Here is a 22039-nt window from a genome sequence, read left to right as displayed (position 1 = left end):
AGTGTGAAGTGCTGTGCTGTCACTGCCCCTCAGTAACACCAACCTGCTGCTGTGTCACTGTCACTGCTGTGTCACTGTCACTGCCGTGTCACTGTCACTGCGTGTCACTGCTGTGTCACTGTCACTGCCGTGTCACTGTCACTGCTGTGTCACTGTCACTGCTGTGTCACTGCTGTGTCACTGTCACTGCCGTGTCACTGTCACTGCTGTGTCACTGTCATTGCTGTGTCACTGCTGTGTCACTGTCACTGCCGTGTCACTGTCACTGCTGTGTCACTGTCACTGCCGTGTCACTGTCACTGCTGTGTGACTGTCACTGCTGTGTCACTGTCACTGCCGTGTCACTGCCGTGTCACTGTCACTGCCGTGTCACTGTCACTGCTGTGTCACTGCTGTGTCACTGCTGTGTCACTGCTGTGTGACTGTCACTGCTGTGTGACTGTCACTGCTGTGTGACTGTCACTGCTGTGTCACTGCTGTGTGACTGTCACTGCTGTGTCACTGTCACTGCCGTGTCACTGTCACTGCTGTGTCACTGCTGTGTCACTGCTGTGTCACTGCTGTGTGACTGTCACTGCTGTGTGACTGTCACTGCTGTGTGACTGTCACTGCTGTGTCACTGCTGTGTGACTGTCACTGCTGTGTCACTGTCACTGCTGTGTCACTGCTGTGTGACTGTCACTGCTGTGTGACTGTCACTGCCGTGTCACTGTCACTGCCGTGTCACTGCTGTGTCACTGTCACTGCTGTGTGACTGTCACTGCTGTGTCACTGTCACTGCCGTGTCACTGTCACTGCTGTGTCACTGCTGTGTCACTGCTGTGTCACTGTCACTGCTGTGTGACTGTCACTGCTGTGTCACTGTCACTGCCGTGTCACTGTCACTGCTGTGTCACTGCTGTGTCACTGCTGTGTCACTGCCGTGTCACTGTCACTGCTGTGTCACTGTCACTGCTGTGTGACTGTCACTGCTGTGTCACTGTCACTGCCGTGTCACTGTCACTGCTGTGTCACTGCTGTGTCACTGCTGTGTCACTGTCACTGCTGTGTGACTGTCACTGCTGTGTCACTGTCACTGCCGTGTCACTGTCACTGCTGTGTCACTGCTGTGTCACTGCTGTGTCACTGCCGTGTCACTGTCACTGCCGTGTCACTGCCGTGTCACTGTCCCTGTCCCTGCCCTGCCTCAGGCACTCGCAGTCCCAGGCTCACCCCCAGCTCGTTCTGGGCTCCTGGGCCCGTTCTCTCCCCCTCTCTCCCCCGTTGTTTCTGTCAGGTTCAGTGCTGGCTTAAAGGCATTTCCCTGCTGCTGCCAGCTGGGGCTGAAGCACAGGGAAAGGACAAAGTGTGTCCAGCACAGCTCCACAAACCCAACTGCAATATTGGCATTTCACAAAAACACCCCACACACCGATGGCAGTCATTGGCTGTTACTATTTTGTAATTCTTGTCCATTTGTAAATTGTTTTTACTGTTTATACATACTTTTCAGACTGCCTTTCTTTTTGTAATTTATGGAAGGTTTATAAATGAATGATCAAAGCTTCCCCATTGTGTCTTCAGATAACAGTGTAAATTACTGTAAAATACTGTGTGCTAGATTCTAACATTTAATTAATGAAAATAACTGGCCTACAGTTGTGGTAAAGTACTGTGTGGGTGTGTGCATGTGTACAATTGTTGTGTATTATATTTTATATAAATAAATAATTTGATATTTTGTAGAGTGCAGTATGTTTCATAAATCCACTGTGTCAGCTTCTGGCTTCTTGTGTCAGCCTTTTTTCTGTCCCTGGCTTCTCAAGTTTGCTGCAGAATAAAGAAAGGCTTCTCCAGCTGCAAGACTGCAGGAGCTTCCCAGAGGTAAAAAAGGGTTGCAGAGTTACTCCAGCAATTGTCCCATCTGTGCCCAAACCCAGGGGTGAAGTACAAAATACACAGACCAGGCTCAGTGAGCAAGGATGCAGCAACAACTTTATTAAATCTCTCAAAGAAAAGCAACAAGGTTCACAATAAGGTGGTTAAGAAAACCAGCACTAATCTGAATTTCTGCACGTGCAGTAGCATGACTCTGCTGCTGCAAAAATCTGAAACCAACCTCCATCCCCAGAAACTGGGCTGCAGAACAGAGACCAGTGAAAACCTCAGACACGAACAGCAGGGCTGCTGCCCACAGCTTGAACCAAGCAGCAGAGAGCCCCAGGCTGCCTGAGCACTGCTGCTCCTGGTGGAATTGCTGCAGCCCTGCAGCTGCCTGGAGCCCTGTGCAGGGCAGTGCCTGGGGCTGCAGAGCAGCAGCACAGGCACAGCCAGCCCTGCTGCAGTGCAGAGCCCGGGGCAGCTGCACACACAGCACCCTCCTCCCTCAGCTGGCACAGCCCCACTCGCTCCCTGCACACTTTGGGGCTGCTTTGCAAACCCCTCACAATGTCAACAACCCTTCCAGAGGTTCTTAAAACAAAGCCTTGGGAACCAAGAGCATCTGGTCACCTCCCTGTAAGGTATGGAACAGCTCAGGAGACAAATCTGGCCCTCATTTTAACAGCCAAGAAAAACAAGGAATCAACAATACTGAAGCATTTTGAAAATTAGAAGGGTAAAGTACTAGCTGGAAGAGTCTGGATTCTGGCCTGCATAACTCTCTCATGCAAGAAGCAATGCTGTGTAAGGCTCTTCAAAATGCAAATAAGAACAACCAATAACCTGGGAAGAATCACAGAAAAACTTCAGTAAAGAAGTATCAAAAATCATAAAAATGTGTGTAGTTATTGTAGCAAGCAGACACCTGTTCAAAATGCAAATCAGCCACCTCAAGCTTTTCCCTGGTACAATGAAAAGAAAATTATTTCCACAACTGCACATCTCCTGTGCATATCTCTTATGAAAAGGCAAAACTAAACCAAAAGCCCAGACAATTCCACATTCCCTAGACAGGAACTACACTCTTGTGTTTGGCTGGCACTCAGCTTCAAAGGTAGTACAGTCTGTCTGAAAGCATCAGGTTTGGTTCTCTGTGAATACTCTGACCAACAAGGAAAGCCAATTTATGAGCATATTGGCAAGGAGCAGGTACTCTGATAATACCCTGCAGAAAAGGAAAAAGGAAAAAAAAAGGCAGTTATTTTCAAGTAATTTAAATAAACATGCATTCACTGTAACAAAGACCCCTGGACCTGCAAAGTCTGCATACTTGAAAAATTTGTATTCCCTGTTGTTTATGCTGATTTGTGAAAATAACTTTACATACACCCAACACAATGGAAGAACAGATGAAAAAAAACCCTAATTTCCCAACTGCAGTGCCCTCTTGACACCTGTCACAGGTTCCCAGTCAGTGCTGGCCCTTGCAGAAGGTGGCCATGGGCTCAGCTGTGTCTGGTTTTTCTGGCTGCTGAATGACAGAGCTGGAGCACCCTCGGGCAGGGCTGAGTGTGTGCTGAGCTGGGTGTGCAGCAGAGGCCTCAGCACACAACACAGCTCCACCTCCACTAAGCAGGTATTTCTGCAGGTAAGAACGAGTCTGGCTTCTGACACAGAATCTGGGGGCAGTACTCCCACCAGGTATTGAAGAATAAAACCAGGAGGTCCCCAAGCCCTGCAGTGCCCAGCCCCGGGGGTGCTCTGGAGCCCCTGCCGTGTGTCCCTGCCATGTGTCCCTGCCGTGTGTCCCTCCTGGTCCCTGCCATGTGTCCCTCCCATCCCCTGCAGCCCGACTCACCGACCAGTTGTAGTACATGTGGCAGAGTTTGTATGTGAGGCGCTGCACGTGGTCGGGTTTCAGCTGGCTGGTGTCGTACACCACGTTGTAGTGCGTGGGCGCCACGCAGCCGTTCTTCACCGTCTGGCTCACGATGAAGAAATCGTACCTGCACGGAGGGAACCATGCTGCACCAGGGGCTCCTGCCTCTGAAACGTGCCAGTCCCCCTGGATCTGCCCTGCTGTCCTCCAGTCACTTTGTGTTCACTGAGTAAACCCCAGAGGATGCCCAGGCTTTGGCCACAAGGCTTGCTGTGTGTCTGCAAGGAGACCTGATCACCACCCGCAGTTCTCAGCTTACACTGCTCACTGACTCCAGCCCCCCAGGCACACAAGTGTGGGAGGTAGTGAACACTCCATGGAATGCTGCATGCATCTCCTTTCTGGCCAGGCTGCTGGCAAGAGCAGCAAGTGTTACCTGTGCAGGAACTCACCACTCTGGTCTGGTCACCACTGTATCAACAACAGTCCCAGGGGGTGGGTTCCTGAGTCCTCCACCAACCTCTGCAAAGAACCTGGCACCCACTCGCTTCTTCACCACAATCACTGTGAGTCGTGGGCTGAGAAAGGAAAAGGCAAAAAACAATCCTCTCCTGGAAAACTGCACTCAGAGTATTGCAGGAGGAGATCTGCTGGAGTTCCAGGGCATTCAATTCACATACGAGTCTTTACTGACTCAGATTAAACAACAGATTGTTCACAACGTTGTTACAACACTCGTTATTTTTCACCTATCCAACTTTCCTTAACTTCTCTGAGATGTAGAAAATGGACCAAAAAGGGATCTTCTAAATAAAAATTGGATTTCTACTCTCTACCCCATTGTTTCCTATACAAAACACTGTGTCTTAACAGTATTTTTGGTAAAGCCATTAACAAAAGCTAAACAGAAGAACTGAGCACTTCAATTGCTCTGCTTGCCTGCAGTGTAAAGAAATATTTTGAGTTTTCAGAGCAGATTAAGTCACTGCAGTTGGCAAGTTTCAAAGCAGAATGTGGAAAATGTAAGAGACTGGACAACTTCCTTTAAGAAGTGAAAGGAATAAAATGGCCTTACCAGAATGCAACAGTCAGGCTATGACCAACCAGTGGGACAAAAGTAAATTATCACATCCATCAAGAGTGGATGTGCACACACATGTATGGCAGCTGTGTGGGCATGAACTAAGAACTTTCCTATTACATTACAACTATCTGAAATCAGGTAAATAATCATCAGAAAGGCAGTTATGTAAACTCAGGTGAAAATCAGTAAGGATGGGAAGACAACACAGTCTTCATCCATAGCCTCATTTTGTAGCCCAGTGTTCATTTCTCTGCAGTGTAAAAAGGGTTGGTAGAAACAGATTTACCTGTAGTCAGTACCAATACTCTTCAAGCAATCCAGAAATTGAGGCACTTCATAATTAACCAAAGCATTGAGCTGTCCATCTCCAACACCATCACGATACACAAAGATGCGAGAGGGCAAACACTTATTCCACTTAGACCAGTTCCTCAGAGCAGCTTCCAAAGAAAAACAGTAAAAGCCATCAGTTGCAATGACAATTCATTCAGAGTCAAAAATGGATTTTTATTCCTAGAGAAACAGCAGGAAGGTGAAATGGGTCAGCACCATGCTACACAAACAGCCTGCAGGAAGAGCTCTGGCACCCACACAAAGAGAAAGGACCCAAGCTCACACCTGCTCTGCTGGACTCCCCTAGCAGGAGCTGTCCTCCTTGAAATCACCCTCCCTTCAAGCACCCTTGGAAGTGCACTAAGGAGTTTTTAATTATTGCAAAGAGCTGTGGGAATCAGTGAAAGGTTTACACAAAATGCTGTCCATTTTCAGCAGTATTTATAACAGAATGCTTCATCTGCTGCTATCCCAGTGCAGGCTGGCAACAGCTCCCCTCAGGGCAGCAGGGTTTGAGGAAGCTGGATTGTCAGTTCTTAGATCTGGCTCCACAAGAGCAGAACCCCTTCCCTTCCCTTACTTTGTAAGCAGGCTTTGATTCCATCCACAAGTTCTTGCCCACGACTCTGAACAACACAGCGGGAGAACCACCTGTGAAGAACAAAATCAGAGACCTTCAGAGCATTTCCCAGGCTCAGTGCAATGAAGTTATTTTTAAAATGCCCATGAGCACTTAGTCTTTATGGGTGTTGTGGGCTAATGCAGCCAAGAAAGAGTTGGGGGTCTATGAGAATATTCTCCCTGTGGTAAAAGTGCTGTAGCATGACTTAAGGTTCTTCTGAAGCAAGGAAAGCCTTTCACACAAATCAACTCAAAAGGGGGAAGAAGCTGTCACCCTGATGCCCTCTACTCATCCCAGCCCTGTCCCCAGCACTTGACCCCTCTCTCAAGCAATGTGGGAAAAGGACAAGGCCACTCCTTTGAGGGATGCAGGGAAAATATCACGATATATTTCTTATTAACCATTACAGCAAAGCAATTCTGAATTTCCCAACAGACCACCACCTTGGATCTGCTCTTCAGTGCAAGGAAAGGCTGTTTTTCAGTGCCCTGGGTGTTTCTGCCTTTAGCACTGCTCTTACCGAGTCACAGGCTGGTTCAGGCTGGCCACAAAGCCCGCGATGGATTGCTTCCCCGAGACGGTGTCATGGTAACAGTCAATGCCCACAATCATCACCTGCTTCAGCTGCAAAGCAACACCCTCAGCACGGGCCCTCCCTGCACACCGGCCTGCTGTGCAGCAAAGCCCAGTCAGGAGGAGCTGCCACTTATAAGGAAACACTTACAGGGATCTCCACACTCCAGAGCTCTCCACCCATTTTACAGTTCATTTGCAAGGCAATTTTCGTGGCTACTGTCATGATGGTCTGTGGTTTGCTCAAAGTGCGAGCCAGCACGCACTGGCTGGGGATGGGACAGTCTGTACACAAGTACTTCTTGATGGCATCGTACTTATCCTTTCGGGCACTGGACAAAATACAAACTACCTTCGAAGAAAAAAGAGTCTTTGTAAGATGCTGCATTCTCAGAGTTACACAGCACTTAAAGAGTTCTTTAAGAAAAACTGCTTATGCTCAAGGGAAACATTCAAATGTTGAGTGCAAGAAAAGTACAAAGTGTCAGTGTCTGTACTTCAGAACCAAAGGCTCTTACCCAGAAGAAACCCATGGTCAGTGTTAGGTTTGCAGGAGGATGAGCAGGGGGATTCTCAGAAGCCCAGATTTGCATTTCTGAGAGCAAACACGACTAAACACCAGTTAAAGAGATATACAGGACTTGAAATTATGGATTGAAATACATACTATGTTTGTGTCAGGGGTAACCCTTTGCTGTAAAACCCTTAAATAAGTTTCTGTTCTGTCATCTACTTCAATCCTGAAAAGAAATAGAGAAAATGCTTACAGAAAAAAACAACTAACAGCTGTTGAAACTTCAGCAAAACCATAAAAGCTCATTATGCATCAAAAGTGTATGAAATGTCATTTACAGCTATTAACAAACTTACAACTTTCACACATCTCAAGATTAAAAGGAATCACCTCCAAACTCAGACTTCCTAACACAAAGAAACTCAAAATAAAAGTGGAGTACAGGTACTCCAGGGAGGATACCTGCAAGGAGAACAGATCAGACAGAACCAGAACATATCATCCTAAGTCAGCAGAAAATACTCCTTAGAGAAGGCTCTGCTCAACAACTGTCTGATACTTCTTAGTTTGGGCACATGAAAAGCTCTCAGAAACAGCAGTACAGTGAGAAAAGCTACTCAAGACAGAGAACTGAAGAGAGTGCAGTGACAGCAGGTGTGCTGTGCTGCAGCCCGCCCAGCCCCTGGCCGAGTGGCACAGCCTCCCCCCTCAGAGGGCAGCCATCGCAGCTGCTGGCACTCACATGCTGGGCTTGCTGATGCGGATGCCCATGGACGGGGCCACCTTGAAGAGGCTCTGCAGCAGCGTGTTGGCCACGTCGTAGTTGCGGCGCGTGTAGAGGAGCAGCCAGCTGTCCATGGGCACGGCGCGGATCAGCGGCACGCCCCGCGTCTCCTTGGTCCAGTCCGCAAACTGCGGGTTGTACTCGAACTGCGACACAGCAGGGCTCTCAGCAGGGGGCTCCAACGTGTGCCCATTGGAGTAAGGGCTTTGCAACGTGTACCCATTAGAGCAGGGGCTTTGCAACAGGTACCCCATTACAGCAAAGGCTTTTCAACATGTATCCACATTACAGCAAGGGCTCACTTCATTCAAACCAACATCTACAGCAAGAGCTCACTACAACCATGCTATTCCACATTACAGCAAGGGCTCTCCAACATGCTATTCCACATTACAGCACAGGCTCTTCAACCACAAAAAGCTTCATTCACAATATTCCACATTCACAGCAAGAGCTCGCTTCAACCACGATATTCCACATCTACAGCAAGAGCTCACTTCGTCCAAACCTGTGTTTACAGCAAGATCTGACTTCATTCAACATATTCCACATTCACAGCAAGTTCTAACTTCATTCAAACCCACATTATTCATACAGGCCACCCTACCTGTGGCTGAACATCCACTGTCTGTTCTAGCTACAGAACTGAAATCATTCATGCTTTTTGTCTGAAAGCCCTGGAACCTTGTTAATAGGTGGAAACTCATGAGAAACATCCCTGGTCTCCTAGTCTGGGTATCTGACTAGGATTGTTTTGCAAGGACAAAACTCCTGTAAATCAGTGCTTTCAAGGGTTTCTAACCACAACTCAGCAACAGTTTAAAAAATTTACAGGTCTCCACTTGGACAAAGAGTTATGTATAATGCTTTCACTCTTTATCCTTCACTTATCAACCAAAAAGTACCATTTCCTTCCTTAAGAACTTGTTTCATCAGTGAGACACCCAGAAGATTGTAGAAGTTTATGTATTATTTACCATGGTTCCTGATTGAAAGATCTTTTCTCCTTGAACAACTCTTCCTGTGAAGGACACTGATTTATAATCAAAGCTTAAACCCCAGTTTCGGAGCTCCTTCTGAACATTGTCATCCCTGTTTAAAAACAAGATTTGAATTAACAACATAAGACATTTGTTCCTGCTGACTTTTTTAACAGCAGTAAGATTTGTGTTTTGTTGCCAGCAGTTTGTGAGCCAGAACAGAGGACAGTGAGTGCCATACTTTTGGATGTAGGTCAGCAGCCTCCCCAGCTCGCGCTGCCGCTGCTCGGGCGGCAGCCGGGTGTGGATGGCCAGGTCCTTCATCATATTGAAATCACTGCGCATCTTGTCCGTCAGCCCTGCAACAGCAAAGCCCTGCACACTCAGACAACAGCAAGGACCAGCAGCACTCAACCTGCAGCTCACCAGCTGCAGCTCCTGCAGGCACAGCAAGTGCTGGCAGTAGCTGCCAGTCTTCAGTTAATTCCTGCACATACATCCCCATTGGCACAGAAAAATAATCCAGTTTTGCACTTGAGAACAAACCACACAAGGCACTGCAGCTCTTCAGTTCTGTTTTCAAATCAAAACAGAACAGTGCTGAGATGGATAGGTACTGCTAGTGCAAAGTGAGTAGCTCAGTGCAAAACATGCTTTTATGTATCCTACAAAATTATCATCAATTTCTAGTGAATTGCTCTTTTTCAACAGAAGTTCTACTACCAAAACTCTACAGTTATCAGATGTTGAACACCATGCCTAAACACTATGCAACAACAAACCCCCTGGAACTTTCCAGTCCCATTGAAATATCCAATCTCTTAGCTACAAAAGGTGCTCCTAAACTCATTTATACAACCAAAAGAGCTCTCCTGAACCTGGCAGAAAGCTGCTGTCAGAATACCTCTTTCAGTAGGCATTATGGTTTGACAGATGCTTTGATATGGGAAAATACTACAGTACCTGTTAGGGAGCACAGCTCTGGAATCAGAGCCACAGATCCTTGTATGTTCCCTCTCCTCTTCTTCATCTGGCTGATCAGGACAGGCTGCATCCAATCACTAATTTCTATGTTATATTGCTGTATCAGAAATGCAGATTGCATGTTAATTTACTCATCACAAACAAGTTGTTTATAACAAACATTATTATTTCTGAATAATAAAGCTCACTTTAGAAAACCAGTATTGTTCCTAAAACAAACAAAACCAAAAGCAACTAGTAACCTTTTTCAATTAGCACACCTCAGAAGAACTGGTTTTGTCAGAAAAGGCCAGGCAGGGAAGCCCTATTCTCTCAACTGGTGCCATCACACTACTGGGGTGCAAGAGACAGGAGAAACAAAGCTCGTGCCTGGCTTGAGGCATTATCACCTGGGCTAACTCAATACTGGGGAGCTCCTTCCAGCTCAGCAATGGACAGAGCTCCTGCCCTACAGAGCAAGTTAAGAAATCACAAGAATCAAACAAGACTGCCAAGTGAAGCTCCTGAAATTGAACCTTCCCCTAACCTTGAGTTCCATCCTGCTCCAGCTGAACCTGGCATGCAGAAAGCCCTGGCAATTACAGGGGAGGCCTCAATGCTCAGGCTGTGACAGACACACAGTTCCAGAGGTCTTGGCTTTCCCCACCTCAGCCCTCATGCTGTGGCAATGTATCTGTGTTCCTCCCACATCACCTGGCCCTGCTTCCACCTTCCCCAAGCTTCCTTGTTGGAGTTTCCCCAGAGCTCCATGCTCATCCTCACCCATCCTCCTGCAGCCCTCCTGGCCTTTCTGCCTGACTCATGGATGCACTACTCCCACCAAACCCTGCTGTGCAGGCTACTGCTGATCTCATATTACACAGTGTCCTTTGAACAAAGTTGCTAAAAATACTATGAATTACAAATCCATGCATCCTAACTAAACCTGTACAATGACTGAACATTCCAAGTTAAAGCAAAAAACACACAGTGAAGTTTTCATACCTTTTTGTAGTACTCCACAAAGCTCATCTCAGAACCATCTGATTTTCTAAAGGTACCCTTTGGATTGTTATCCCAGTCAATGTCATCAATTCTGTACGTTCTGTTATTGTACCTACATAAACATTTCATCACTTTTTGTTTAAATCTTAACTCAAATAGAAATACAACTGTGGGACGACAAAGATAATTTCAATACTCATGCAAGCTGCAAGTTTTGCTCATTTCAGAAGTAATAACTTCAAGTTTTCAAATACAGGCACTCAATTGTTGAACAGCAATAAAACCAGAAGAAACCCAGTGGGTATGTACTTGCTGCTTTTGCAAATGCTGTCACCTTGATCAGTGTGCTAGTGTGACAATGACAGCATTCTCAGGCTGATGCTTTACTGCATACTTCAGGACATGGAGCATCAAGAGCTCTCCAAGATGACAAGAGTGCAAAAAGACTTACTTTGTGAGAACAATTAAACCAATCAGCTCTTTAGCACAGGCATCTCTGAATCTCTCCTCCCCAACCTGGGAGTGAAGGCTGTGCATAGTGTCCAGCACTGTCTCCTCACGCAGAACCTTGTGGCTCACGTCTGCACACAGCATGATGTTCTCCTCATACTGCAGGATGGAACTTGTGAAGCCCAGCCACACCATCAGCCTGGCAAAGGAGAACACCCAGAATCTTAGTGTGCTTAGAGCATCCTGATTTCACTCCTTATTCCTGCCCATGCTCACACACACCAGAGAGCAGTGATGGCACAAAGAAACCATTATCCAAATATAAACAAGCTCTTAAAGGTCAACAAAACCAAAACCACTTTACAGGTAGCTATCTTTAGTCAGCTAAGGAATCCATTTCATGCTGTTAAGTATCTCACAGACAAAGTGTGTAGGTATTCAGGGCACTTTTAAAAGAATAAGAGCAGCAGTTATCCAGCAGACACTGCCCAGTTCCTCCCACCAGCCAGGCTGTACAGGTCAGACTACTGGCAGGGAGTGCACCACAGCCACATGATGGCCCCAGGCAAGCTGCAGCCTACAGCCTGCACAGCAGGCCCAGGGCCAGCCAGGAGCAGCAGGCACCCTGCAGGGATCTGCAGGGACAACCTGACAGCCAGCACCCCTCTGAAAGCCAAGCATTCCTGCCTAACCAACCTGTGATTAGGGATGCTGACTGGATCACTGGGGTTGTAATAATTGCGTCCAATCTGCTGCAAATTCAGCATCTTCAAAAGCCTAGACATTGAAAAATGGATGTAGTTGAGCATTGTTACTATGATTATCATCATCATCACATCATGCACAGTCCAATCCCTATGCACACACTCACTGCCCATCTATGTAAAATATGAACTTCTCATGAACTCAATCTATACAGCTCATGGACACTTGTTAACAACACCAGGTGAGAAGTTCATGACCACCCCCAGCCCAGGCAACCAGCTGAAGGCAGCAGGCTAGACAGGCTCCATCTCAGGTGAACCACAGTCCAGGTACCAAGGCTAAGAGGAAAGACTACAGCCACAAAGGAGGAAATTGCCAGTTCAATGTCCTGCTCTATAATTTGCTTTAGGAGGCAAACCCACACACACAAAGGAGGGGAGGGTGTTGTAACTGCCTACAACAGCATGAACTCCTCTCACACTACCATGGCCAGAAATACCACACCTGCACATTACAGCACTGCCTGATGTGGCTGGCCTCATGGTAACAGTAGCCAGAAAGGCTTAAAAATTTACATTTATAATACTTATTTCTTGTAGCCTGCTCCTCTGAATGGAAAAACTTAAGCCAGGTATTTTCAGAATGACTTCCTATAAACTTATACAGCAAACCTTCTAAAAATGATGTTGTAAAACTGCAGACAAGTAGGTGAAGTAGGAGGCAACTCATTAGTGAGTGTGACTGTTATCTTCACATCCTCCCCATTTCGAGTCCTGCTGAACAGCTCAGTAACCTGAGAAAGTGAAATGAGGTTAACAAAACAGAGCAAACAGGGCTGTCTCTGCATTTTGCTGCAGTAATATCAAACTGGACTTGGCCATTTTTATTCTAAGTAATAATTCAAGACTTACTGAAATGTGGAACTGATCTCACATAGGACTGCAAACTACAACCTGCAAGACTCTGTTCATCTGGGTGAAGACAACTTGTGGGGTACAACTGGGCTACCCCCAGAGCAGTTGAACTCGAGATGAAGGCAGGGACAACACTTACCCATTACTGTGACAGGAAAAAGACCCAGCCTGAGGAAACAACCTTAACATATTTCCAAATAATATATATTTAACTACTGATTCAGGTACTGGGAAGCAAAAAGACAAAGATTAGCACACACAATGAAATCATCTTCCCCCCTTTCCAAACTCAGCTTCACTCTGGTCTCCTCTCCCCTCAGTGAACAGCACTGGTTACACTCAGTCGCTGCAGTGGAGCAAGGAGTAGCACAAGGCAGGTGTGAAGAAGGTATGAAAAGGATGCAAGTGCAAAGGAAACTAAAGGAGAAATACTGTCTGTGCTATCACCTCTGTGCAGAGGATGATTGCAGCCTGCAGAAATTAAGCATTAGAACCAGAAGTTTATTACCAAATTTTTCTACACAAATTAGCTTATACCAATATATTCAATCCAAGTAAACATTGCCTGTGGGACACGAGCTGCCCAGCTCCACGGCAGCTGTAAGGAACAAGCAGCACAAGCCATGCCAGAAGGCCAGGGGTACCTTGCTGTCCAGTTTGCGGGGCAGGAAGAGGATGCAGCCGTCGAAGGCGTGCGTCCTGCCCAGGGTGTCCTCGTGCTGGAAGAGCAGCGCCGAGCGCAGGCGCCGCGCCTCCATCTCGGGGCTGTAGGCCACGTGGTACTGGAACAGCGCCCACTGCGGCCGCGACGCCAGACGGAAGTGGTTGGTGCTCAGCTTGATCATCCTCCCCGAAAAGCCTGAAACCACAGGCAATAGTTACTGAATGGTACCACTTCACAGCCATCCCGCAGCACCCAGGGCTTTCTGGGAGCCATGGCACCCAGAGAGCAGACATCAGCTGGGCTCTGCATCTGCTGCAGCCCAGAGCTACAGCTCGCTGCTACCAACACTCATCCAGCCGTGGAGCCTTCTGTAAAGCCTCCAGCTGCCAGACAACTCTCCATGCTCATCCTCAGATACCAGCAACAACTTCTTAGCTTGGCCTAATATACTCTTAAAGATTCTTTTCAATTGCCTCATTAGGGGAGACTAAGAGCAGACACAAACTATCTTTCATTGCCAATTGCTTGTATGTCTAGAGTCTAATTTGAACATACCAGTTTTGGACTCTTGAACGTGCACCATGGCCTGCCGAGTGTTCACCCCAAGGTCATGGAAATCCCTGCGACGGCCACCTCTGTCTCTTAAACACAGATCCTGGAGCCCTGAGGAAACCTGCAATCCTATCGGTTAAAATTCAAGGGAGAATCACAATCAAGTTATAAATAACATCTATACTATCATATATTAATAAATAAAAATATATAATGAAATTAAGTTTTGAAAGGCATAAAGACAAATTTAAGAGTAATCACGAAATTATAAGCTTTAGCTATGTAGCAAACATCTTTCAAATCTTAGAAATAAATCTCATTTTGAAAAGAAAGAAGAGATACAGTCTAAAGGATGTCTTCACTGCATTCCCCTCCCAACAGGTGCTGCTGTGGACACTGAATTGCCCAGCCTTTCTGACCTTCTGGCCTCCTCTTCTGCATGACGTTCCCACAGCCATGCAGGAGCCCGAGGCCCCCGGGCTCCTCTGCCTGTGCTGGAGGGACATGGAGCTGCTGGAGCTGCTGCTGGGGCACCTGGAGCTGCTGCTGGGGCACCTGGAGCTGCTGGGGGAGCTGCTGCTGCTGCTGGGGCACCTGGAGCTGCTGGGGGAGCTGCTGCTGCTGCTGGGGCTGCCGCCGGCCGCGCAGCTGGCCCGGCACGCTCTGCTCCACCTGCCAGATGGAACACACAGCCACCTCAGCACAGCATCCACTAAGGACAGCATTCAGACACTCCAGTGCAAGAGCTACCTACACTGAAACCCTCTTCTTCCTGTAGGAAGCAGCTGAGTTTTTATTCTACACTTGAAACTTAAAATTACTGGAGTGTGGAAATTTTTTAAGTTATTATTCATTTAACTAATTGCCAGTGCAAATATCCTCTTTCCAAGCTCTAACTAAAATTTATTGATTTCTCATTTTCTACAGTCCCTCTGATACCTCAAGTAACTGACTAGTTATTCCATAAAACATCTTTTATAATTGAGTAATATTAAAAAGTCTCATGGCTGGAAGAACGGCAACCTTACGCCATGAGCAATCCTACAATTCAGTCTCATGTTACTGGAAACTTAATAGAATGTCCTTAATAAAATAGAGCTATATTAACTGTACACCCAACAGAATATATGCCTACACACATGTAACATACAATGCATCTGCCTGATATTAAAATAGGCAGTAGGTTAGGTATGACATCTCAAACCCTGGTTGCACTCATTAAGAAGAAAAACCAACTTACAGGTGCATCTCCTACAGCAGGAAGAGCTGGTGCCTGTCTGGGAGGCCTTCCTCTGGCTCTGGCTCTTCCTGTCATTTTCTAAAGGAAGCAAACTACACCATCAGTGATCCATCTTCTCCTTGCCACCCTCAGCCCAATGAATGTTATGAGCAGCCCTGCTTTAACTGGCCCGGTAAAGCCCACCCACCCGCAGAGCCGGCAGCTCAGGGACCTGCACACCGACAGAGCCCTTCAGCCGGGACTGCAGCGACGGCACAAACCGCGGCTGTCAGTCACTGAGAGCGGCGAGCAGGGCAGGAGCTGCGGCCAGAGCCCGGCCGAACCCGGGGCGTTCTGCCGATACCGCGGCTTCCAGGGGACACGACTCAGCGCGATGTTACCTTACACCGGGAGCACAGCACTGTCTGCACAGCACTGCTCTGCACGGCACTGTCTGCACAGCACCGTCTGCACAGCACTGCTCTGCACGGCACTGCTCTGCACGGCACTGCTCTGCACGGCACTGCTCTGCACGGCACTGCTCTGCACAGCACGGGCCGGAGCTGCAGCCTGCTCCGTCCCGCCCAGCCCTGCCCGCGCTCTCCACCCACCCCACAGCCACGGGGACCTGGCCACAGCCACCGGGGAACAGGCCACAGCCACCGGGGAACAGGCCACAGCCACCGGGGAACAGGCCACAGCCACCGGGGAACAGGCCACAGCCACGGGAACCGGGCCACAGCCACGGGAACCGGGCCACAGCCACCGGGGAACAGGCCACAGCCACCCTTCGTGGCCCGAGGCCCAGGGCCGGGCCTGAGCTCCCCTGCCCACCCCGAGCACTCTGTGGAACCAAAGTCCCCAGCCAGAGCCACCCGCCTGTCCCGCAGCCGCGCCCACGGAGCAGCCCTCGGCCTCACCTCAGCCTGCCCTCGGGCCGCACGGGAACACTGCCCCTACCGGCCCGCACACAGCAAGCCGCCCGCCACAGCCGCCGCCGGGCCCTCAGCGCGGAGCCTCACGGCACGCGCCAGCGCGGCGAGGCGGGAAGGCGCCCGCCGCGCCGATTGGCTGCCGAGTGCAGCCGAGTAATGCCGAGTGCTGCCGAGTAATGCCGAGCGCTACCGAGTAATGCCGAGCGCTGCCGGACAGAACCGAAGGGAGAAGATGGGCGGTGCTTGCCCCGCCCTCACAGCACCGCCCCTTGTAGGCGGGGACTGACCGGGGTTAGCGGGGACTAACCGGGGCTAACCGGGGATAGCGGGGACTAACCGGGAGCGACCGGGGATAGCGGGGACTAACCGGGACTGACCGGGGATAGCGGGGACTAACCGGGAGCGACCGGGGATGGCGGGGACTAACCGGGACTGACCGGGGATAGCGGGGACTAACCGGGGCTAACCGGGGATAGCGGGGACTAACCGGGACCGACCGGGGATGGCGGGGACTAACCGGGAGCGGCCGGGGATAGCGGGGTCTGCACCCGTGGATAGCGGGGTCTGCACCGGGGCCTGCCGGGGATGGCGGAGGTTCACCCGGAGCCCTCGGGGGATCCGCCCGGCCCTGCCCCGCCGCTCCGTGCGAGCCCTACGCTGTCGCCGCTGTCCCCGCGCTGTCCCCGCGCTGTCCCCGCTGTCCCCGCTATCCCCCCTGTCCCCGCTGTCCCCCCTGTCCCCCCTGTCCCCGCTATACCCCCTGTCCCCGCTGTCCCCGCTGTCCCCGGGCTGTCCCCGCTGTCCCCGGGCTGTCCCCGCTATCCCCGGGCTGTCCACGCTGTCCCCGCTATCCCCCCTGTCCCCGCTCTCCCCGCTCTCCCCGCTGTCCCCGGGCTGTCCACGCTGTCCCCGCTATCCCCCCTGTCCCCGCTCTCCCCGCTCTCCCCGCTGTCCCCGGGCTGTCCCCGCTGTCCCCGGGCTGTCCCCCCTGTACCCCCTGTCCCCGCTGTCCCCCCTGTCCCCGGGCTGTCCCCGCTATCCCCGGGCTGTCCCCGCTGTCCCCCCTGTACCCCCTGTCCCCGGGCTGTCCCCCCTGTCCCCGCTGTCCCCGCTATCCCCCCTGTCCCCGGGCTGTCCCCGCTGTCCCCCCTGTCCCCGCTGTCCCCCCTGTCCCCGCTGTCCCCTGTCCCGCGGAGCAGCGGTCCGGAGCGCTCCGCTAGCAGCGCTGCTCTCTTACATCGCTCACTCATCTCTCCCAGCCCGCTGCCTGAAAAGTAAATTCCGTTTGGCCAGGAGATGGAGCAATCCAACAAGGAATAGAACTCCCAGCGTCAGAGCCAGGGCTGCACACTCCAGAAACTCCCCGCTGACCTTTTTATCGGCCCCGAGCTCATTAGTGTTCATAGTACCTACATTCACCAAATTAATATATTTTGGGAAATTTAAAGTCAATCAGATGCAGTACATGAAAAAAAAAATTGACACGTTTAGAATATTTCAAAGTGCTTCCAATTAATGCACATGACATGCATGTGTTTAATGCTCTGTATCTCACAGCAATAAAATAAATATCAGTCTTTAGAAATTGTGACTTCTTAAGTGACAAATGGAACTGACGTGGAACAATAAACAGTGAAACACAACCCTTACCACAAAAAGATCTATTAAAACTCTTGTTCTCTGCTATTCCAGGTAGAAGTGGGTGTTAACACTGTAAATATTAATGCTTATATTATATGAATATCTCTTTTCTTTCACTTATATTGTCAGTCTGTCCTCAAAGCCAGTTTTCTTATGCTTGCTATGTCAGCACAGCAACCCACGGGGGAAGCCAGATTCAGAAGTTAAAAAGAAGATCTTTCAAACTACAAAAGTGTGGATGCTGCTGCTCGAAGACAGCTGAAGTACTTTCAGCATGTGATTTCCATTATTCACATATAAATCTGGATAAATATTTAACAAACTCAACGCATGCACTTAGATGTGGCGTGTTCAGTGCTTTTAAGAGCAGTGATTACTCCTTGCCATGGGCTCTTCACCCACAGTGGCAACTTCTATTTCTCTGTAGCCTGCAGAACTCTCCAGTAGGTCAGAGGTTTTAAGCTGCAGAAACACAATATGCAGATTTTTTTTGGCTCAGCAATATTTTAAGATAAACAGAATATAAAGATGTTGTCAAAGTCATTTGCGTTGTGTAAATCATGAGAAAGCAGAATGTGTGTGTTGGAAAGAGCTATGTTTGTTTATTCATTTCAAATATCTGCCTGCTTAATGGTTTTTCTATGCCAAATTCCTTACATTTCACTGCAGACTTAATTATCTTTAGAAGGGAGTTTTTGAAAGTACTTAATCAGGCTGGCTACCTACAGCAACTCCTTATTAAAGTGAAAATAAACATCAACAATAAGCTCTCTAATTTTTATACGTGGGCTGTCAGACAGTTAATTAGTGCTTAGTGAAAGACAGGTTCCAGTTTGGTTCACACTCTTTCAGACCTGCTCCTTTTAAACAATTCATCCAGTTAGCACTGGCTGTGCAGGTGGCCTTGGAGGATTTCCATGGTCAGAGGGAATGTGGAAAAGGCAGCAGGTCCAGCATGTCCTGAGCCCAGGCTGCTTCACAGAAACACCAAGACAGACAAGGTTTGCAAAGTGGTAACTGTTTGCACTTTATTTTTTGTGTTGCCAAAAGCCCTCCCAAAGTGGACTACAACACCTCAGAATATCACAAATGATTTTTTCCCCCAGCTCTTTGGCTTGGACTCTCTTTGATGTTTGCTCTACCCCTGATGCAATTGTTTTTGCCTCCTGTCTCCTGTTGCTACAATGAGCTATTTCCCATCCGTGTCATCTCCAAAGGGGAACAGACCTCATGGACACACAACAAAGAACACAGAACAAAAGAGGAGCAGGGATTTTTCCAAAGGCCCATTTGATGTGCAAGTATAAACAGGAAAAAGATGCCTGGGGAGGCAGGAACTGCCCCAGCAGACAGCAGCACTTGGGGATCCTGCATGGGAAACAAGCAGTGCACACAGTGGGGAAAGGCTCCACTGCCTCCAGAGGGGTGGGAAGTGCATCACCAATGCCTCACAGTGAAAGCTGAACTCTTGATGGATTTCTAGTAAAACCATGAGCAGGTATCAGCAGCTCTTTTGGCTCTAGCCCACAAAAGGCACTAGCCAGAGACAGGAGAATAAACCCCATTTCTGCTGTGCTGGAGCAGAGGGAACGAGGAGTCCTTCAGAGCAGAGCTCAGTAACCTCCATCCACAGCTCAGCTCTTAGAAACCCAACATGTTGCTCCTGAATCTCACTAAATATTGGTTAAGAAATGTTCAAATGAGAATTTCTCAAAACTGGAAAACTGGAATTCACATTCCTGTGGTAGGTGTTAACTGTGAGTCTGGACCACAGCGTTTTTACATTCTTAATTAGTTTTTTCCTAGAGTGAGAGAGGCAAATTTTAAAGCCTGTGTGGTGTCTGACACTCATGAGCTGGCAGCCTTGCTTCTTCCCAGGGCGAGTTCTGAGGGTCCCATTCCATCTCCTGTGATGGAGTTTGGGCTAGAGGAGCTGCTGTGACTGATTCACTGCCCTGCCTGGAGTGTGGGGGACAGCCAAGGCAGCATTCACACCCCAAAACTGAAAGCAGATTGCATGTGATGGAAAAGGAAAAAAAAATGCCACTAAGGAGATAACACACAACTGTATAACAAATACCAGGGAAGGACTTTACTCAAGAGGAAAGAAATGTGCCAACTTTGTATTCCCTGCTGTTCTCTAGGCTACTCTTTTCATCCCTAATTTCTGGTTTTTTCCTTCAGATTCTCCCTCCTTTTGTCTCTCTCCTCTCAGGACATCCCTTGCTGAGTTGAGCAGGTGCAGGGGTTTCTCCTGCTGTATTAAATGTATTAAATGGTCACATTATACAGACTGGAACAGGCCCTCCAGAAGTTAATACTGTAACTAGATTGGTGATCCATACTCAATACATAATATTAAATTCTGTAAGGTGTGTATTCTGTAACATATCCTTTATTACCTGTATATTTAACTAGCAAGAGGAGATGGACAGTTAGTGTATGGAGTATGTTAGAACAGAACAATATTAATTCAGATATTAAATGGTAAAGTGGGAGAATTTCAGGAGAGGGGCTAACAAGAATCCTCAGGTTTAGATAGATTAATTTCAGCTCATTTAGCAACACAGTTTGATCTAATTGTCTTTTTATTGCTGTGAACATTCCTGAATTATGCAGAGGATTTGGGTTATGTGATTTAGTGTTGGATTAAAAAATGTCACAGCTTAACTTTCTTTAGGATAGTGTAGAACTTTGTTCCCAGTCAACGAAGTTCATTATTTTTTTGTTCAAAGCCCAGCTGCAGGCCTGGAGCATTTCTCATAAATATCAGGAAGTACCCGAAGCCACAGTCAGGATTAAAGGGCTGATCTGAACCTTAGATCTCAGCTTTAAAGCTGCAATGTACAGTGAATTTGGTTTCATGGTGAAGGAAATGGTAATTGCTGAAGTATGTTTTCTTAAGTTGGAAAATCATTTTTGAAATGTTTTCGTGGAAATCTGTCAGTGAGTGTCCTGAGCAGGCACAGAGGTGGGCACAGCTCTGCTCAGACCCAGCAGCAGAGCAGGGCAGTTCACAGGTTCAGTGCCCCAGAACCTCCTGTGGAGGATGGGGAGCTCTGGGGCACCTGCCAGGCACACACCCAGGACACAGCACAAATGCAGGAGTGATGTCTGGAGGTGCAAAAGGCAGGGGGGACTCCTCAGTGCAGCCCTGGGCTGTCAGGGCAGTGTGCTCCAGCTCCCTGCAGGGTGGGGAAGAGCAGAGCTCAGAGCTCTGGCAGGTTTCTGCATGCTCTGCACACCTGCACCCACCAGCCACACACCCTCTGCTCTGCCTCCACAGCAGCTTTTTAATCTCAGCCTTTCATTGCATGAAGGCAACTGGTCTTGTGTTTAGGAGGAAAACAAAATAAAATCCAACACTTGGTGCTCCCTGACTTTTTCCAAAGGGATTTACATTTGAACCTGTACTTCTTCCACGTGGCAGGATTCACTCATGTGATCCTGCTCCATTCCCAGAAGTGCTGCAGAGACAGCTCAGCCCTAACTCAGGCTGTTTGCCCCTGAGAGGGTGTGATTTGCCCCTGAGAAGGTGTGGATTTGCCCCTGAGAAGGTGTGGATTTGCCCCTGAGAGGGTGTGGATTTGTTCCTGAGGTGTGGATTTGCTCCTGAGAGGGTGTGGATTTGCTCCTGAGGTGTGGATTTGCTCCTGAGAGGGTGTGGATTTGTTCCTGAGGTGTGGATTTGCTCCTGAGAGGGTGTGGATTTGCTCCTGAGGTGTGGATTTGCTCCTGAGAGGGTGTGGATTTGCTCCTGAGGTGTGGATTTGTTCCTGAGGTGTGGATTTGCTCCTGAGGTGTGGATTTGCTCCTGAGAGGGTGTGGATTTGCTCCTGAGGTGTGGATTTGCTCCTGAGAGGGTGTGGATTTGCTCCTGAGGTGTGGATTTGCTCCTGAGAGGGTGTGGATTTGTTCCTGAGGTGTGGATTTGCCCCTGAGAGGGTGTGGATTTGTTCCTGAGGTGTGGATTTGCTCCTGAGAGGGTGTGGATTTGCTCCTGAGGTGTGGATTTGCTCCTGAGGTGTGGATTTGCTCCTGAGAGGGTGTGGATTTGCTCCTGAGGTGTGGATTTGCTCCTGAGGTGTGGATTTGCCCCTGAGAGGGTGTGGATTCTGGGTGCCAGAATCTGAAGCTCACAGGGAGCAGGGAGTGGGGACAGGGCAGAGCTGCTGCTCCTGCACCTGCACAGGCACAGACACCTCTGCTGTCACACCAAACTCTGTCCCAGGCTGCAAAGTGTGAGCCTTTAGTTCAGGCACTGGTGAATTCCTTGTGAATTGATACCAAAACATTTTATGGCGCACACTGAATTCCCCAGTGAGCCACCCTGTTCTGTGGGATTCAGGCTGGTGGGTGCTC

The 22039-nt window shown here is 48.8% G+C and overlaps 1 protein-coding gene across 3 annotated transcripts; it reads right to left on the bottom strand.

Moving 5' to 3' along the window:
- Window positions 1-1964: 1964 nt before the first annotated feature.
- Window positions 1965-16100, bottom strand: PIWIL1 (piwi like RNA-mediated gene silencing 1). 3 transcript variants are annotated; one of them, XM_079322109.1, is made up of 22 exons: window positions 16022-16100; window positions 15123-15214; window positions 14517-14554; window positions 14302-14468; window positions 13886-14011; window positions 13311-13525; window positions 12424-12545; window positions 11744-11824; window positions 11049-11246; window positions 10598-10709; window positions 9593-9710; window positions 8871-8988; window positions 8627-8741; window positions 7608-7795; window positions 7019-7091; window positions 6503-6703; window positions 6299-6402; window positions 5737-5807; window positions 5110-5263; window positions 4192-4317; window positions 3719-3866; window positions 1965-3085 (listed from the first exon to the last, which is right to left on the bottom strand). In XM_079322109.1, the coding sequence occupies exons 2-22, from the start codon at window positions 15195-15197 to the stop codon at window positions 2969-2971; spliced, it is 2667 nt and encodes an 888-aa protein (XP_079178235.1). In that variant the 5' UTR covers window positions 15198-15214; window positions 16022-16100; the 3' UTR covers window positions 1965-2968. The 3 variants fall into 3 exon arrangements, with proteins under 3 accessions (XP_079178235.1, XP_079178233.1, XP_079178234.1); XM_079322107.1 differs by having other exon boundaries at window positions 14302-14554; XM_079322108.1 differs by having other exon boundaries at window positions 14302-14554; window positions 15123-15200; window positions 16022-16099.
- Window positions 16101-22039: the final 5939 nt, after the last annotated feature.

The sequence above is a fragment of the Erithacus rubecula genome (assembly GCF_903797595.1).
Source record: "Erithacus rubecula genome assembly, chromosome: 19".
Taxonomy (NCBI): domain Eukaryota; kingdom Metazoa; phylum Chordata; class Aves; order Passeriformes; family Muscicapidae; genus Erithacus; species Erithacus rubecula.
This window is presented reverse-complemented; position numbering and strand designations above follow the sequence as displayed.

What these genes read in the sequence shown, in the direction of transcription:
- PIWIL1 (XM_079322107.1), bottom strand. Translation starts at nt 15,197, where the DNA reads ATGACAGGAAGAGCCAGAGCCAGAGGAAGGCCTCCCAGACAGGCACCA. An exon ending in GTCAGCATCCCTAATCACAG is followed by an intron (nt 11,247 to 11,743) that starts GTTGGTTAGGCA and finishes CTCCTTTGCCAG; the next exon opens with GCTGATGGTGTGGCTGGGCT. An exon ending in ACATGTACTACAACTGGTCG is followed by an intron (nt 3,086 to 3,718) that starts GTGAGTCGGGCT and finishes CCTTTTCTGCAG; the next exon opens with GGTATTATCAGAGTACCTGC.